This window comes from Taeniopygia guttata, chromosome 3 (assembly GCF_048771995.1).
Source record: "Taeniopygia guttata chromosome 3, bTaeGut7.mat, whole genome shotgun sequence".
Classification (NCBI taxonomy): Eukaryota; Metazoa; Chordata; class Aves; order Passeriformes; family Estrildidae; genus Taeniopygia; species Taeniopygia guttata.
Genome location: NC_133027.1, coordinates 86,794,123 through 86,810,731, shown reverse-complemented (window position 1 = coordinate 86,810,731; position 16,609 = coordinate 86,794,123). Strand labels below are relative to the sequence as shown.

The window sequence follows — 16,609 nt, the reverse complement described above, 5'->3', positions numbered from 1 at the left end:
CAACACTGCCTAGGTGGTACAAGCCGTAGCCCAAGCGACGATGCCGAGAGGTCCCGAGCGCCCCAGGCGGGAGGCGTGATGGGTGCGATGGAACGACGCCCAGCGAAGACGATGCCCAGCCGCATCCAGATGCCCACTCCTCCCCGCCCAGAGACCTGCAGACAGCTGGCAGCGGGCACTCTGCCGGCGTCGTGCACGCTCCGTGTGCTGGCCGAGGAAGCGCCAAGCCCCACCAACCCCGCCGCCGCCGTGCGGCCCCCGCCCCGTGCCGGCCGCGGTGGGCGGGCGGAGGCGGCGCTGCGGCGCCCGGCGGGGCTCGGCGCGGCGGGGGGAGCGGTCGGAGCGGAGCGGAGCAGCCGCGATGGGCGCCCCAGGCACGGCGGCGGAGCGGCGGCGGCCGCGGCGGCGGCAGGGGCAGCTGCTGCGAGGGCAGCGCTGCGCGCTGTGCGCGCTGTGCTCGCTGGCCCTGCTGCTGGCCAGCTGCGCGGCCGGCCGCGGCGGTGAGTGCGGGGCCGCGGCGGGGGGCAGCGGCTGGGCCGGCGGAGCCCGGCTGCGAAGGGCGGCGCTGCGGGGGCTGCGGGGGCTGCGGCGGCCGGGGCTCCCTCGCGGGTTCCGCGCCGGGGCCCTCCCGAGCCGGGGCGTTGCGCGCCGGAGGCGGCCGCGGGAGCGGCGCGAAACTTGGCGGAGCTCGGCGTGCGTTGGGGCGGAGGGGGGCCCGTCTCCCCCGGGGGTCCCGGCAGGCACGGCGTGCCCGGAGCCCTTCTGCGGAGCCGCGGCGCTGCGATGGTGCCCTCCGTCCGGGGGTCCCCTGCCCGCCGCGCTTCAGCTGCGCGGGGGGCGGTCGGAAGCGGTTTGCGTTGTTGCTTTGCGGAGCCGTGAATGTAAGCAGAATTTAGGCAAGGCTTATTTGCCTTTAAGAAAAGAAGAGCGTACGTCTCCGTGACTCGAATTTGCTTTTTAAATAAATAGATGTGTCTGAAGGGTTTCACGGTGTCCAGCATGGTGTAAGGAATGCTCTTATGTTCAGAGAAGAGCACAAACACCAGCTACGGCTTGAACACAGTGTTTCTTGTGGAGTATAACTATGTTGGGATGTGTTTTTAAGATTCAGGGCTTTTATGCCCTCAATTTAATCAAATTGTCTTTTTTTTTTTTTTTTTTTTTTACACATGTCTTCTAAAACTTATGCTTTTTCTTGCAAATGTGGATTGCTTCGAAGAAATAAGGCCAGGAAAAACATGAACATCGTTGTAAGTAAACAGGACTTTATGTATGTACTGAGGTATATTCAAGTCTGCCAGCACGGAAGATGCAGATGTGTGACACCAATATCCATCCTTCCTTTACCTAAACTTCAAAGGCTGCTGGTGAGAAGGGCTGTGGTGCTGGGGCCAGACCAGTGCTCTCTTCCCCATTCTTGTCATTGGGAAGATGATCCGTGTCCAGCTGAGCAGACTGGTTGCATGCTGCTGCCTTTACCACACAGAATATTAATAGATGATGTGGCAAAGGCGATTTTCACACTTATTTTGAAAGTGCACAGAGTGCACTCCTCTCTCTTAAGTGCAGTGTTCCTTCCCACCCTATGTTTTGGGGTCCCTGCCTATGCAGAAAGAGCTCTGTCTGCTGTAAAGGCTGGCGCCACAGGTGCATTTGTACTCTACCTGAGCTGCCAAAGTGTTACCCAGCTGGTGCAACAGTGTTGTGTCAGGACTCTGGCTGCTTTACTTCAGTTTGGGAGCCTGTCTCATGTTGTGATCAGAGTTTGCTCAGAGTTAATCTGAGAGGTGAGGAATGGCATTTTCTGCACAGAGATCGGAGCAACATGGAGGAGAATCATGTCACAGGGGAAATTTTCTGCGACATCCACTGCATCTGCTGGCATTGCACAGGCCCAAAGTGAGTAAGCTCTCAGGGAAGCCTTGGATGCAGCCTGATGCTCTCCAGCATTTGTGTTGTGCTCAGGAGGTGGAAAGGTGTATTTCTGTTTCAGTATTTTTCCGACATAAAAACAGTGTTTAGGATTCACAACATAGACTTTTGACAAGACTGTGGTGCTTTTGTGTTGACTGGTATCTCTCTTTCCACTGCCCTGGCAGGAGGCTCTGGGGTGGTTTTCACTGTGAGCTGTTTGGAGTGCACGTGGCATATGCAGCTCCCAACATCCTTGATGCCAGAGGGACCAGTGGCAGCGTGTCACAGGCTTCCCCAGGGTGCTGCAATGACTGCTGCTCCTGGAGAGCCTTGGTGTCGAGGCGTGATCCAGCTCAGAAACCTAGACTTGAATCACCTCTTTGCATGATGCATGCTTGAGTGCTGCAGTTTTTATTCATCAGTCCCCTTCCCCTCAGGCACTCTTTCAGCCATGGCCTGCATCTGGAGGAGCCAGACTTTTCGGATCACTGCAGACCTGTGTGTTGGGTGCCAGAGCCTCCTTGTGAGGTGTGTGTACTGGCACGTCTCCACAGGAAACAGCCAAGAGCCCTTCTGGAGAGGCAGGTACCACAGCAGTTTAATTGATAAGCCATCTGGAGCATACAACTCTAAGAGACAGGGCATGAGCTCTGGGATTCTGCTCTGGTAGATCCCCCTGCTTTTATGAGGGCCTTAATCAAATCTCTCCATGTCTCGTTTGGCTGGGTCTCAAAAATAAGGCTACTTTGTCAAGTGAGTTTGAGATCTCCTGATGCTAAATTATGTGTAATAACAAAGAGTTAAAACACTATAGTGTTCTGTCATGCTCATTCCAATGATCTCTGTATTCCACAAGGGTCAAGCTTTTGGAAATAGATATGGTGCTAAGAAGAAATCCAAGTTCACGCTGTTTGTCTGGGCAGTGATCATACAGCTGGGGTGCTCCTTCCTCGCTTGCTGGCAGAGTAAGTCTGGTTATGCTCTGGCATTGAGGAGGTCACACTGGTAACTGAAAGGTGTAACTGAGACCAAACACAGCCCTGCAGACCCCAGATCCAGCTGCCAATCTCCGGCTACCCGACTGCCACCCGCACAGAAAGCGTTGAACAAAGTGTAAAGTTTGGTTTATTTTTTTTCCCCCCTTCTTTATCCCCCCGTCAGTCTGACTCAAATTCTCTATTCTAAAGAGAGGGAGGAGTGTAGACTTCATTATATGAGACTCTCTTCTAAATTGTAATGATTCAGGTTTTTCAAGGGAGGCTTCTGAGTCAGGCCTGTTACCGGTTTGCTGTCATGGACAGCAGAAATAGCAGGATCATCAGTCAGTGGGGTTTTTCTCTTCTTTGTGTCTGTGTCTTTGGCAGGATGGTAAGGAAAAGCTGGGTCTGATTGTGCAGCTCTTACTCATGGGGATGGGCACATCCAAGCACTTGGAGTTGCCTGCGTGATTTAAGTGTGGAAGATTCGGGTTTCTTTCAAGTCTTGTTTTAACTTGATGGGAGTGAAGTATTCAGAATGGTGGAGCAGGGCTTGCCAGGTGCATTTTGACTGGCTCTGAGACTTACCCTAAAAACAAAGCTCAGGCTGTTTTCACAGGACTGGTATTTGCCTGGTCCTTGTGGGCTGTGGTGTGTTGAAAGCATCCATGTCATGAAAACACACTCTTAGAAAGCCTCTGAACAATCCTGGGTGGTGTGATGAAAGATGGGGAGCAAAGATCTCGGGCACATCCACTTTCCACCGCTGTGCTGGTTGGAGGAGCTCTCAAGGCTGGAATGAACCACGTAGGCTGTTTGCTTCTGACCGCTTTGTTACAGGCCTTGCCTCAAAGGGGTTTTCCTTACACATCTCCTTACTGCGAAAATAACGCAAAAGGACCTTGGTGGGACAGATCCTGGTCCTCTAGCTGGGAGTTAAAGTGAAAACTCCCTGATTTGAGTGTTTTGGTTTGTGTGAACCAAGAAACCCAAACTGAGCTTTAGAGGTCATGCAATGAAAGCACAAAAGCAGTTGTTTTCCTCACTTCTTCAGCAGAGCGTAATCCTAGCTTCAGTGTGAGTAATCCTAGCCCAGATGTATTGCTGTAATCATTGGACCCCTGGATATGGGAATTTACACTCACAAACTCGGAGAAGCATCAGGCCAGAGCGTGGTATGTGACCTCTTTGGCAGGGGGCGTGTTTGGCCTTGCAGTAAATTACTTGTTCATTTATTTAGTACTTGTTCAATGTCCTGCACCCACAGCTGACTGAGACTGAACCCTTGTGTCAAGCAACTTGGAGAGTAGCAGGGATGGGACATGCAGTGCTGCTTGCAGGGGTGAGGGGACCTGATCAGATGCTTGGCTGGCAGCATCAGCTTCAGGTGCCAGCAGAGCAGGGCTTGCACACCTGGCTGTGGCTGAACTGCCTTCAGAACTCCCATATCTCAGGGTCTGTGTGCAGTCCGCTTCGTTGAAGTGTTGTGGGAATACCAGGCCACATGCCAGGCTGGCTGGCTTGCCAAGGTTGGGTGCCTGAGGTGGACTGGCACAGCACCTGGGATGACAGGGTCGTGGTGCTCGGGATGATGATGCGGGTGGGATGCTCGACATGCCGGATGCTCAGGAGCTCTGGCTCCAGCAGGGCGTGAGGGCAGAGGGCTGCTGGCTTCCCCAGCTGCTCAACAGCAGAGAAGTGCTAGGCTGGGAGAGGGTGAGTTGCAGAAGGACTCAGCAGCTGATGTTTTTTTGGTGCCTGTCAAGGTGAGGTAGGCTTGTACTGCACACCTGCCTGTGCTGATGGAGCTGTGCAGGGTCAGTTCTACCTTGTCCATGACTTTTGGCCACTCCTGCCCTCATTGGTGCTTCCTGCCTGGGCTCTGGCATGGTGGTGGCCCTTAGCTGGGCCTTTCCAGCAGGCTAACCCAGCAGAAAACTAGCCCAGGATAAATAAAGTAGGTTTATTGCCAAATCAGCACACTGAGATGACTTGGTGAGGGGCATTAAAAGGCCATGTTTGAATAGAGAGCCCTTAGTTGGTGGCTGTGGTCAGAACAACAGAGCTCATGAGGAGGTGGGCATGCTTGGTTGGTTCTGTCCCAGCCCTTTCCTAGTACTTCCTTCCTGCTGCTAATCTCCAGTAGTCCATAATTAGTCCATAAAAGGCAGGCTGGTCACATTGTTTGTTTCTGGTCAGAGATGCTCAAAAGACTCTGCTGAACCTGTCATATATTCATGTGGCAGGTATTTGTGCCTGCATCCTCTTGGGAGGATACAGACATTAAAAAAAGGTCTGTGCTGATACCGGACAGGGTAATTTAGGAGATCAGCATCCAGCCTTGCAGTTGGAAAACTCCCCTCACCCTGGACATGACCTGCTTCTAGGTGTTAGCCTGTCTCAGGGTACTTTACTCTGTTTTGTCTCTGTTCTTTTAATTGATGACACCTCTCTAGTAGCTAGGAGGATCATTAGGTTTTTTCTGGTTTCTGTTCCTTTGGAGTAGTTTAAGTTACCCCTTCTGGATTTCCTCTTGATGAGCATAGAAAATTTACTTTTCATAAAGCCTTCCCTAATAATAAAAGCTGAAGAAAACAGCCAGGTTTCATGAAACCTGAGCCTGAAAACTTCAGAATTTTGTGTTTTGGAATGAAAACCACACGAGGTTCATAGGAGTGCAGGGTCTGAGGGATGCACCTTAGGATCCAGTGCAGCAGCTTGGTGGTGGGAGCTGTAATGTGCTGTGCTCTCTCTCCCAACTGCCTTTCACAGCCCACAGCCAGGCAGTTGAGCTACAGCAGTGCATTTTTAAAAACAAATTTAGAGAGCTTAAAGTTTTTACTCATTTTCTAGCCTTGCCTTCCTTGCTCTTCTCTAGAGCAGTCTTTAGGCTTGGGGCTTTGGAGAGCACTGGGGATGTTGAAAAGCTTTGTTCTGCTCTAGGTTTTAAAAGCAGGAGCCAAGTCAGACCAATGCCAAAAGCCACTGGTAACCTCATCCTATTTTTTTTCCGCTGCTGTGGCTTCCTGGGCAGGAGCAGTCAGGCATGCCCAGGTGTGGGCAGTGTGTTCGAGGTCCTTCCATGGTAATCATACCTTCCTGTAGACATGCTCTCAGGAGAGTAGGGCTGCACGGTGAGTGGAGCCTTGTGGCTGCTCCACATTACTCACAGCATCAAAGGGAAAGCCTTTGGTGGAAACAAAGTTGTAAGTGTGTGTAATTTGCAGCTTGTGAATGGGTTCTTGGCTGACCCTACAGGGATGCAGGTGTTCTGTCTCTCCTCCCTGTGGGATCCTTGCTGAATTGTCAGACTCCTGCAGCCCTGAGCAGCCTGTCCTTGTTACTTAATGCCAAGGGCATCTGGATGGGGAGTTTGCAGTGAGCTGGAGATCCCTTGGGGTCAGTTCCCTCTGTCTTGTCTCATGGCAAGGTTCACGTTCATTTTTCTTGCATCACCTCCCTCAGAAGGTCAGGTCTCCACAGCAGTCAGCAAAGGAATGTTCAGGTGAGACAGAGGCCAAATTTTGTCAGCTTGGGATCCATAGCAGTGGAGCTTCCGGGACGGCGAGATGGCCATGGGATGAGCCTGCTGTGCCCAGGAATTTGGGAGGGTGTTGAGGCCTCCATCACTTTGGCCAGGAGACAGCTAAATCAGAGGACCAGCTGTACCTCTGTGAGACAGGAAATAGGTGCAGTCCCTGTGTCTGTACTGTTGCACGGCTGGATTTCAGCTTAATGCTCAGATTTAAAAATAAAGTGGATACAATCTCTAGATGCTAAGCTTTTCTTTAGAAGCAGGCTGAGAAGACTCTGGAAATAACAGGATTTCTCAGTGTGCTTGACTGTTCGACGGAAAAGAAGGGAAGAGAGTGGGACAGGATGTTACATCCAGCAGAAAGGGCTGGACTCCAGTCTGGATTAAAGACTGAAGTTTGAGGTGAACTGGAGATGTATAAGATGGGTTTTTCTTGCTGTCTTTCTTTTTAGTTTATTTGTTTGTAGGTTTTTGTTTTGTTTTTCTTTTTAGGTTTGATGTTTTGTTTTTGTGGGGCGGGGTTGGGTTTTTTTGTATTCCTGGGTCTAGGAGCATTGTACTAAGGACTCCAGGGAAAGGTCCTTGGCCTTGTTCTTCTGGAAAAAGGGAGGCATTGAAGAGGAGTCCAGATGTGGTGTCCAGGGAGAAAGCTGTGTGAGACAGTACTTGCTGGGACTTTATTTGCCTTTTATGGTCTCTTTTGGCTAACATGGAATGTCGTCTGCCTATAAGCCTTGCCTGTGGGAAGCAGATGGTCCCCAGGTCCTGGCTGGGACCTGGGAGTGGTCTGGAGGAGAGGGGAGCAGGGTGTGTCTCCAGCTGTATCTTGTGCCCCACATTGTCCTCTTGCTCAGCTCTGCAAGGCCAGGGCACAGGTCCTGTGTCAGTGGATGTGGGTGTGTGTTGGGAAGGGGAAATACTGTCTTTTAGTAGAGGAAAAACCCTCTTGGGCACAAAGAAGTGTCAGATGGGGTTCGGAGACACGGTTTTGGTTGTTCTGGGACATTCCTGTGCCGAGCTGCTAGCCAAGCTGCCGTGTAAAGTGACAAGGATGCACAACCTGGCCTGACCTCGCTGCTCCTCTGATTGTGTACGCAGAGCTTCAGTTCAGGGCTGGGTTTGTGTCCACAGGCAGTCAGGCCAGGGATCAGGGCTTGACTTGCACTGTGTGAAGTGCTGGGGTCCAGTTCAGGTGGTTACCCCAGCCCTTCCTCACTCTGGCTATTCCTCAGCCCCTGATCCTGCTGGGGAAAATGGGGTAAGCAAGTGTGTCTGCAGACTGTGAGGGAGAGAAACTGAGGCACAAGAGGGGTTCTCCAGGCTTGGGAGCAACAGGTATCCAGGTGGAGCTCTGTTCCCCAAGTGTTCTGCCCTGTCCCTGTGGATTAGCCCTGGGAAGTGTGCCTGTCTGCTTGGTGGCTGAGGGATTGCAGTGCACAGTAGCAGGCATTGCCTATCCAATGAGAACTGCAAACAGTTTAAATGGTTTGATTGGGAAAGAGATTGCTGAAGTCAAGGAAAAGAATCTTTTTGATATGCAAGCCAAAAACATGCTAACTGAGCTACAAACAACTGAAGGGTCTGCTATTAAAATCATTCTTATTCATAGATAGGCTCAACTGTTTTTTTTTTCTTTCTAAGACAGCCAGAACATCCTGTAACATAAAGCAGGAGGAGAAATGAGCCTTACATGGATATTCCTTTTTCCTCTGACAAGACCTACCCTCCAATTCTCAGTGCACCTCTACATTGTAGTTGATTTGTATATTGGTGAGAGGATGGGGCAGAAAAAAACTCTTGTAAATGAGTGTTGCCTGTGCTAAGACAGTGCAGCAATTCACTTCAGGGGAAACTGGTCCCAGCCAGTGGCTGCCATACACAGCTTGCTTGTTCGGCAGGTTTCATCAGCTGTGCTCACAGCAAGGTGCTGCTGGCTCTGTGCTCCAACTGGGACAGCAGTGGCATGGCAGGAGAGGCAGGCAGCACTTAAAAACACCCACAAGTTAGTTAACTTTGCTGCTGGCTGTTGACAAAACAAATTGAGTTTCATGTTCTTGCACTAAATCAGAGAAGGCAGCATATCAGGCTTTTTTAGAAGTGGAGGAGTTGTCCAAGAAAGTAACTGAGTAATGTAAAAGCCTCTTGAATGAAGAAATGATCCAAAGGGAGGTTGCAGGGGTGCCTTTCTCCATAGCAGAAGGGCTCCAGCCCTCTGAGCATCTTTGTGGCCTCCTCTGGACTTGCTCCCACAGGTCCATCCATCCTTCTGGTGTTGGTGGCCCCAGAGCTGAATTCCAGGTGGGGCCTCACCAGAGCATAGCAATATTTTTAAAGCTTTGATCAGAAGGGTATTAAAAAAAAATCTCCAAAAACCAAACCAGGCTTTTTGTTTCATTTTATGAAAACCATGTACTGTCCAAGGAAGCATGAGTTCTCTTCCCCACACTTGGTGTCCCTCAAGTGCCCCTCAGGCGTGGGGCTGCATGCAGATGGCAGAGCTGCTTGGGAGATGGAGGCTGAGGACCCAGGGCTCTGGGGCTGGCATCTCAAATTGTTTAAATTGGCTGTGGTGGCACTGACACCAGCTGAGAATCTGGACAGAACAACTTGTCCAAGGTCACCTCACGGGCTAATAGTAGAGCGGTGAATTAAACCTGGGTCTGCAGTGTCTCATTTCAGGGTAAGTAAAGAATAAAGAGGGAGAGTCTGCCTGTCTTAAAGCCTTATAAAGAAAGGACAGCCTCAAACACTTGATTCTGGTATGATGTGGAGCACCATCCTTTTGTTCCAGGACCTCTGGTTAAAAACAAAAGTTTTTTTTTTTTTTTCCCTTTATAGTATTATTTATTTCCTTAAAACACTTTATAGCATTCCAGGTTGGCTTCATTTCTCAGAGGAGGGCAGGGGTGCTACTGTGCTGCTCGGGACTGGTACCTGCTGCCTCTGTACCTCTCCCTCTCCCTCTCCCTCTCCCTCTCCCTCTCCCTCTCCCTCTCCTCTCCCTCTCCTCTTTTTAAAGTTTTTTTTCAGTCACCATTGTCTTGGTTTGGGTATGGGACAGAGGACGGGAGTTTTGTTATAATTCAGGGTCTGTAGCAGAGGGGCACAAGGCTGAGCAGCTGCTTCTTGCTGGAGGGATCCCAGGACTGATTCCCTCCTGTGGGACTGGGAAAAAGGACCTGGAGGCACAAAGCAGACTGGGGTGAGCAGGACCTCCCTGTCCCGTGAGCTCTGCCGGAGCTGGGGCTGGCACCCACGTGCTCGCTGATCCTGGGCTTCACAGCCACATCCATCAGCAGGGAAATGGATGTGATGTCATGGAGGCATCTGTGGCAGAACAAGATACTTTTTCCAGATAGCCCAAGCTGGCAATTTTAACCGCAGTGTGCCTGGCTCCAGTTTTGTGATTCTCAGGCCGCTTGGTCATGAATCTCTCTTCCCTGACTACCAGATTTATTTCTAGATATGTTTGCTTACTCCTAATACATATAAGAGATGTCCTGAGGCTTAAAAATATATAATTTATATATATATCTGTAATTAAGGTAGGATTAATTGCTTAAAATTGTGTATAAGGGCCTGTTATGAGATCAGCAGATAGGAGTATGGGAAAAAATGCATAATGAATATGTTATGTTATAAATAATGGACACAGCTGGTGTACTGGCATCCCCAAAAAGTAATAGCTCTTTCAATGTTTAATGAAGTGGGTGCCTGAGGGAAAACACTTCTGCCACTAAAGTAATTTTCAGCTTGGCTTGGTGACACACAGATTGGTCTGACATAGGGCAGGAATCCCTGTGCAGTAGAGGGCACTGTTTGTGATAACACAGGGGTGTGGAACCAGGCTTTCCACAAAGACACTTGGTGGGTGCTCTCTCCTGCTCTCAGAGCCCATTTGCCTGTGGCTGATTTGTGGCAGCTCCAGACCAGATCCATTTGCTAGCCAGTGGCAGGGAACAGGACCACGAGCACCTTGGTCTCCCATGTTAATTCCTGGGAACCACGTTGCATTGTTGTCAGGAGCTCAGCTTCATGGGGAGGAAGGCACAGGATCAGTTACAGGCCAACAGCTGCCCTTCAGCATGTTCTTAGTACTGACAAGAGTCATCTTAGGGGTTTTCTGAGCAGATGCAGGAAAAGGGGAATTACCAGTACTCCCTCTGCCTGGCCTGGGTTCACACCTCTGTCCCCAGCTGCTTGTTTCACAATTCCCAGCTCCTCCACACTCCTCTCCCACTATATTTTATTCCTGTCCTTTCACTCTGTCTACTGCAGCTCTGTACTGCCTGGTGAGGGCTGGCTGTCCATGAATTTTCCCAAGTGTCAGCTCATATTAGAAGTGCTTTTAGGCAGCAAACCCAGACTTGGTACTGAGCAGTGGGGTTAAATACCAGAGTCAGTGTCTTGTCTGGGGCCAAGGCTTGTCTCCATTCCCCAAGTGCCTTTCCAGCACTGTGGAAGCAGTAAATAACAGCAATTAAATACAAATTACAAGATTCATGTGGTGGTGTTGCAGGGAAACACAAGGGGAAAGGAGATGTAAGGCGAAAGGACAGGACAAATAGTCTTTTAATCCCTTATGCTTGGTTACTTTTACACAAGATCCAGTATTTTCATCATCTTTTGTGGAGAAAAACATGAAAAAAAAATTTCTTTTGTGATGTTTCACCTATCATCAGAGATACTAGAGTGGCAGCCAGGGCTTGCAACAGTCTTTTTTTTCCTTTCCTTTCTTTCCTGGGAGGGGTGGCTTTTTTTTTAGTGCTCCTTCCACTAAACTGTGTCCAGCCTGGCCTTGGACACTGACAGAAATTGTTCAGGCAAAGCTACAAGAGTGTCACTTTTCAATTTAACTGGGATAAAGTAATGGTTTCCCCTATTTTTTTGTTTTGGTTTTTTTGGGTTTTTTTTTTGGGTTGGTTTCTTTTTGGTGGAAGAGCTGCTATGTTTCTTTTCCCAGCACATTTTTATGGTATTTTCAGACTAAATTTAATTATGTGTAATTCTGTCTAGCTAGAAGTGTAAAAGAGAGCAAACCAAAATGAAATATTTTATGCCAATAAAACATTTCATCTGACCCAAAACCGTCTTTCCTCCCACTGTGTCAGCTAAAATTAGGAGAAAAACACATAAATGTGGGGGAAGGAGCAGTGACTGTTCAGCTCCTGAGCACAAACCCCCCCAGCCAAGCCCCAGGTATTTGCCCCTGTCACAGGGGCTTGAAATACAGTTTGTTTTCTCACTGCTTTTAAAAAGATAAATGCCTTCTCCAGAGAGTTAGCTCTTTGTGTAATACGTTGCCCAATCCTTCCAAGAAACACGGGTCTGTCTGGTAACAGCTAGGCTCTCAAGTACTGCTTTTCCAGCCTTGTAAGGTCATGATTGCCAGGTTCAAGCAGCCACAAGATCTTGGAATGGTATAAAAAGTAGCTCTGTTAGTAATGGAAAGACAGCTGGAGATTAATTAATTGCTGCTCTTTTTTTCGTCGCTGTCTACTGTGAAGAAGGGAAATCATGATGGATGGTTTTGATAGAGATGACCCAGATGTGCAGCCACCTGTAGCACAGCCTTACTGCTGTGACTCCCGCCTTCTGTGACAGGGTTTTCTAGTGAAATGTGGGAAAGGGAGAGAGCAGGGGGTTTAGATGTGCTTTAGGATTCCCTGTCATCCCTCACAGGCAGCAGGGATGAGGGCAAGATGCATAGGATGGAGTTTGGTCAGGGAGAGGAGCTGCCTCAGGGATGTGTTGGAAAGGGGAATTTGTTCTCCATCTCCCTTTTCTGCCTCTGAAAATTTTCTTTCTGTTTATTTGGGGAGGGGGGAAACACTGATGCCTACAGAAGGGTAATGTGAAGGATGCTGCTTCATCTACTCCTGCAGTTTTCCTCTATGACAGCCATAAGAGGAGGAGGCAAAAGCAGTTTTCTGGCCGGTATTAGGAGACTGTCCCATGCTTGAGACAGAAGGCAGCAACTCTGTCAGGGAGATGTGCTGTGCCAGCGAGCTCTGGAAATCATGCTGGGCAGTCCATGGCTGCAAAGCAGAGAGATGGTGTCAACAGTGCCCAGACTTTCCACTCATGCCAGGTGAAATGCTAATGAGATAAGAGTTGGCAGCAGGGAGTGAGATATCCCTGAGAAACCAGAGCAGAGAATCAGGGCTCACAGTACTTAGTGCTGTTGTACAGACCAGTGGGAAGCTGCTGTCTTGAGAATTATCTGAATTTGGGCAGGGTCACAGAGGTATGTCCATGGTAAAACTGGGGGATTTACAGAAGCATGAAAACATTGTCAGAAGTAAAACCCTGCTTTAGAGAGGAGACAAGTCACACAAGGCTGTGATAGGGAGAAATAAAAAGTGGTATTTTTTTACCAGGTGCAGAACTGTTCCTTTTGCACTTAGGCATAGATCAAAAAGAACAGAATGGTCAATTTAATGGTCAAGCTGATATGAATACTAAAGAAAACATACATTTCTGCACAAACTGGTAATGAACAATCATGGAAGCTTGGAATAATCACATATCCAGTAACAGTTTTTGGCACAGCACAGTAGGGAACACAAGACAGAATTTTATCTTCACTTAACTAAGCTTAATCCGGCATTCTTTGGGATGTAGGAACCAAGGAGTTTTTGGGGAGTGTGTTCATCTCTTGCGGGGATACTTTTCCATCCCCTGGGCTTCACTGTGTGAAGTGGTGCAGGGACTTCACCTGGAGCTTGATGAACAATGAGTGCATTTCTGCTGAGCACTGCCTGTCCTTGAAGTTTCTTTGCTCTCAGGGTGGAGCAGAGGCAGGCCTCAGCAGCATGCACATGGAAATTTCACTTCCAGAGGTTGGGCAGCTTTTCAGAGCAAAAATAAACCAAAAGTCACATTTTGCTGTTGCCATGAGAACTGTGGAGCTGTTGTTGGACCTTCAGAGTGTGCTCTGCCCTCCCTACTTCAGCTGGGCTTTGTTGAGAACAGTGCTGGGCTGGGAGGGGCAGAAGCTTTGTGGGACCCTCAGTGGGCTCTGTGCTTCTTAGGAGGGGGCTGGGGAGCCTCCTTGGAGGTATGTGGGAGCTGTAGGTGTGCCTGGGGTTTTGTGGGGTCTGTGGGATTTTTTCTGCTGGTGGTCACATAGAAAACATGTGGGAGGGTGTGTGGTGAGGGGTTGTTGGTGCAGGAACCCTGCCCTGTTTGGGTACTGCCTGCAGCTTGGCTCTGGCCTCCATGCCTTGTGGTACAGGTATTATCAGCAGTGTGCTTTCCCTGCCCTTCTGCACCTTTCCATGTAAGTCAGGATGCATGGAAATACAGCTTTGAAATCAGGTGTAAGGAGCAGGCTGCTTGTCAAAGCCCAGTGTAGTATTTCTGGGGCTTTTGTTTGGAATGTTTTTTCCCTGATGATGGTATATTTATGGTCCTTGCTGCTGATTATTTTGGAAGAAAAGCATCTCCCAAATCAGCCTAGGCAAAGGGCTAGTGCATTTATGATGTGTTTATGCAATTACAAGCTCAGATCCTGTGATGGCTATCTGCAGTAGGTCTGATGGTGCAGGGGCTGACTGGACATGTCCCTGAGGGTCTGGGGCCAGCAGCCACCGGGATACGGCCATGGGAGGGCAGCTGTGGAGCAGGGTCACAGCTCATTCAGCTGCATGGTGATCTTCCGTCAGGGTTCATCTGTTCTGTCCTGAGGCCACCACACTATTGCTCTCCACCTGCGCAGAGAGGTGGCTTATGCAGAAGCTTGTGCTTCTTCCAGCTTTTTTCTTCCTCTGAAATATTTCCCTGTTGTATTAACTGCAGGAACGTTTCAGGGAGACAGAGATAATTCAGCTGGTTGTGAAACCAACCCTCCAAAACCCAAAGCTGCCACCATGAAAACAATAGATAAAAGGGACAGATGAGAGAGGAGGAAGGGCATCAGTGCTTTTTGCCAGAGAAAGGCCCTGCCTGTCAGGTCTTCCCTGCTCCAGCCCCTGGCCCATCAGCTCTTCCATGCTCCAGCTGACTGCTCATGAACACCTTCCATCTTTGTTGCCTTTCTTCGTCTCAGCATTGTTGAGCCGAACACTCCATTGCAGTGGATAAGTTTCTTCTCCTCTTCCAGCACTTGATTTGGGTGCTCTTGTCTTGTTTGACTGCTTGTACCAGCTGTGCAAAGGCCTCCCTGTCCCGTGGGACCCTCACCTCTACACCAGCCTGCTCTGTACCCTGTAGGAGCCGAGTGTCTGCTCTGAGGTCTTGTTGCTGTTCCATCTTGTTGGGGTTCCTGTGCCTTGCTTGCTGCTGAAAATAAATATACCTGTGAGATCAGAGTGCAATTGGGCAGCATGGGGATGTTGTTTGTCATTGTAAGGTGGTGTTCTTTGTGCTGGGAAGTGCAACCAGAATGAGTTTGGCTGTATTTCTGCAGCACTGAAAGTTGTAAACTCCAGCCAGAGCCATCTGGAATAGCGTAAGGAGCTCCTGAGCTCCCACGTGGGAATCTGGATCACACACAGAGCCTTTCCAGGAGTTCTGAGTTGTCTGATCAGTTCTTTTTTCCACTCCACCTCATTTCCATGCTCATAAGTGGAACAGATGAGCAGTGTTGCTGGAGAGGCTGTGCCCAGCAGGCTGCCACCCCAGCCTGGCAGGGACAGGGACTCCCAGCAAGCACACACTTGTGTACTCCCTGTCTTATGGAAAGAGATGCAGCTACTCAAAATGCACCGTCTGCATTGTCTTAGTTCTGTTATGAAATGCAAAGCAGGCACAAAGACAGGGAAAAATGACTCGTGCTTATTGTCCATTGGAATATCTCCAGGAAGAGGTGCAAGTAAAGCTCTCCAGAGCCTGGGTTCCGAGTGTGCAATGGAATTATAGTTGTGGAAAATAACTTGCTGCAATGTTCAGTGCTTGAAAAAAATAATTCTCTCACTTTGTAATACACTATGGTACAGAACTTTAGAAAAACTCTTTGTTGTATCAGAGCTTTAGAGGATGTCACAGTGATACTTTAGTGTAAAGCTAGCAGCTAGAACATTAATAAGAAAAGTGTGCCATCTCGCTTGCCCAAAATGGCACTGTAGCTGTGAGGCAGGATGTTTATCAGTCTTTATCTCTGCTGAGAAAATGAAAAAAACTCTTTGTTGTGGTCCCCATTAAAAATAATCCAATCCTGAATAACTACAGTTGAGAAAGAAAACTATTAGCTTTCTTTTTTATAAGTTTTCCTGCTTTTCCTTGGGAAGAAGAGTTTGGCCATAGTGGTGGTAGCCTGGCAGCCCTGCTGTGGAATTCTGTGGCTGAGGTGGTATCCCTGGTGCTTGTGCCTTGTGCCAGCACCTAAAGCAGGGCAGGCCTTGAGTAGCCTCCACCACACTACAAGGAGACTGGTATCAGCACATGGGGAAACCACAGGGACCCTCTTGTGTGTCACTGAGTGTCCTTGTTAGCAAGGTTAAAATCTCCACGTGTCCCTGTTTTCACAGGAAAATCCTTGGAAAGCCAAAGCTTTGGAAAAGATTAATCTCTAACTTCTATTTTCTATTGATCTGTTTGAGTGAAATGTTTTTTGAATGGAGATGCCCTAGGCAGGATTTTGGGGGTGGTGGGCTTCAAATTCTGGTGTGGGACAGCTGGCCCTGCTCAGACCTGGAGGCTCCAGAGGAGGGCTTTTCCCGGTGTCAGTCACCGCATTGAGTTTGGCCATGAACCAGGTCCACCGCTATTTACTCTGATTTTTGTCAATGCTGGATGTAGCCTTTATAAACACTGCTATTGCCAAAATAAGCTTTTTCCTTTCCAAAGTCACCTTAAATGACATTCTTTTTCTTTACCCCTCGCTTGGAAGAGTTTGCCATCCAAGAGAGGCAGAGGTTCTGCCAGAGGTCTGGGGCCATGGCAGTCCCTGTGTCCTCCATCCCTCATACCATTGCTCCATGCAGTGACACAGAGAAGCCTTGCTGGCTTGGAAAAGAGTTCCTCTGCTTTGAAAGCAGCTTGTATCTGGAACTGATACTGCTTTGCTCAGGCTATCAGAGTGTTTGTTGTTAGAGGAGATCCCTGATGCTGCATTACAGCCTATGGTCCTTCTTGGAAATGCAGCCCACTTATATCAGCTTAATCTTACTGGTACTTACATGTCAGGGTCACTTGGCTCTGGACTCCGACACTTACAGACTAAACTGATGGCAAATTCCAT

At 49.2% G+C, this 16,609-nt stretch overlaps 1 protein-coding gene across 1 annotated transcript in view; it reads left to right on the top strand.

Annotated features, from left to right (window-relative positions):
• Positions 1-270: 270 nt before the first annotated feature.
• The window catches only part of SLC24A3 (solute carrier family 24 member 3), a 122,113-nt gene continuing 105,774 nt past the window's right edge, over positions 271-16,609 (top strand). The window contains exon 1 of the mRNA XM_072927317.1: positions 271-500. Within this exon, the coding sequence (XP_072783418.1) occupies positions 362-500 (139 nt within the window). The 5' untranslated portion in view covers positions 271-361. The remainder of the gene's footprint in view (positions 501-16,609) is intronic.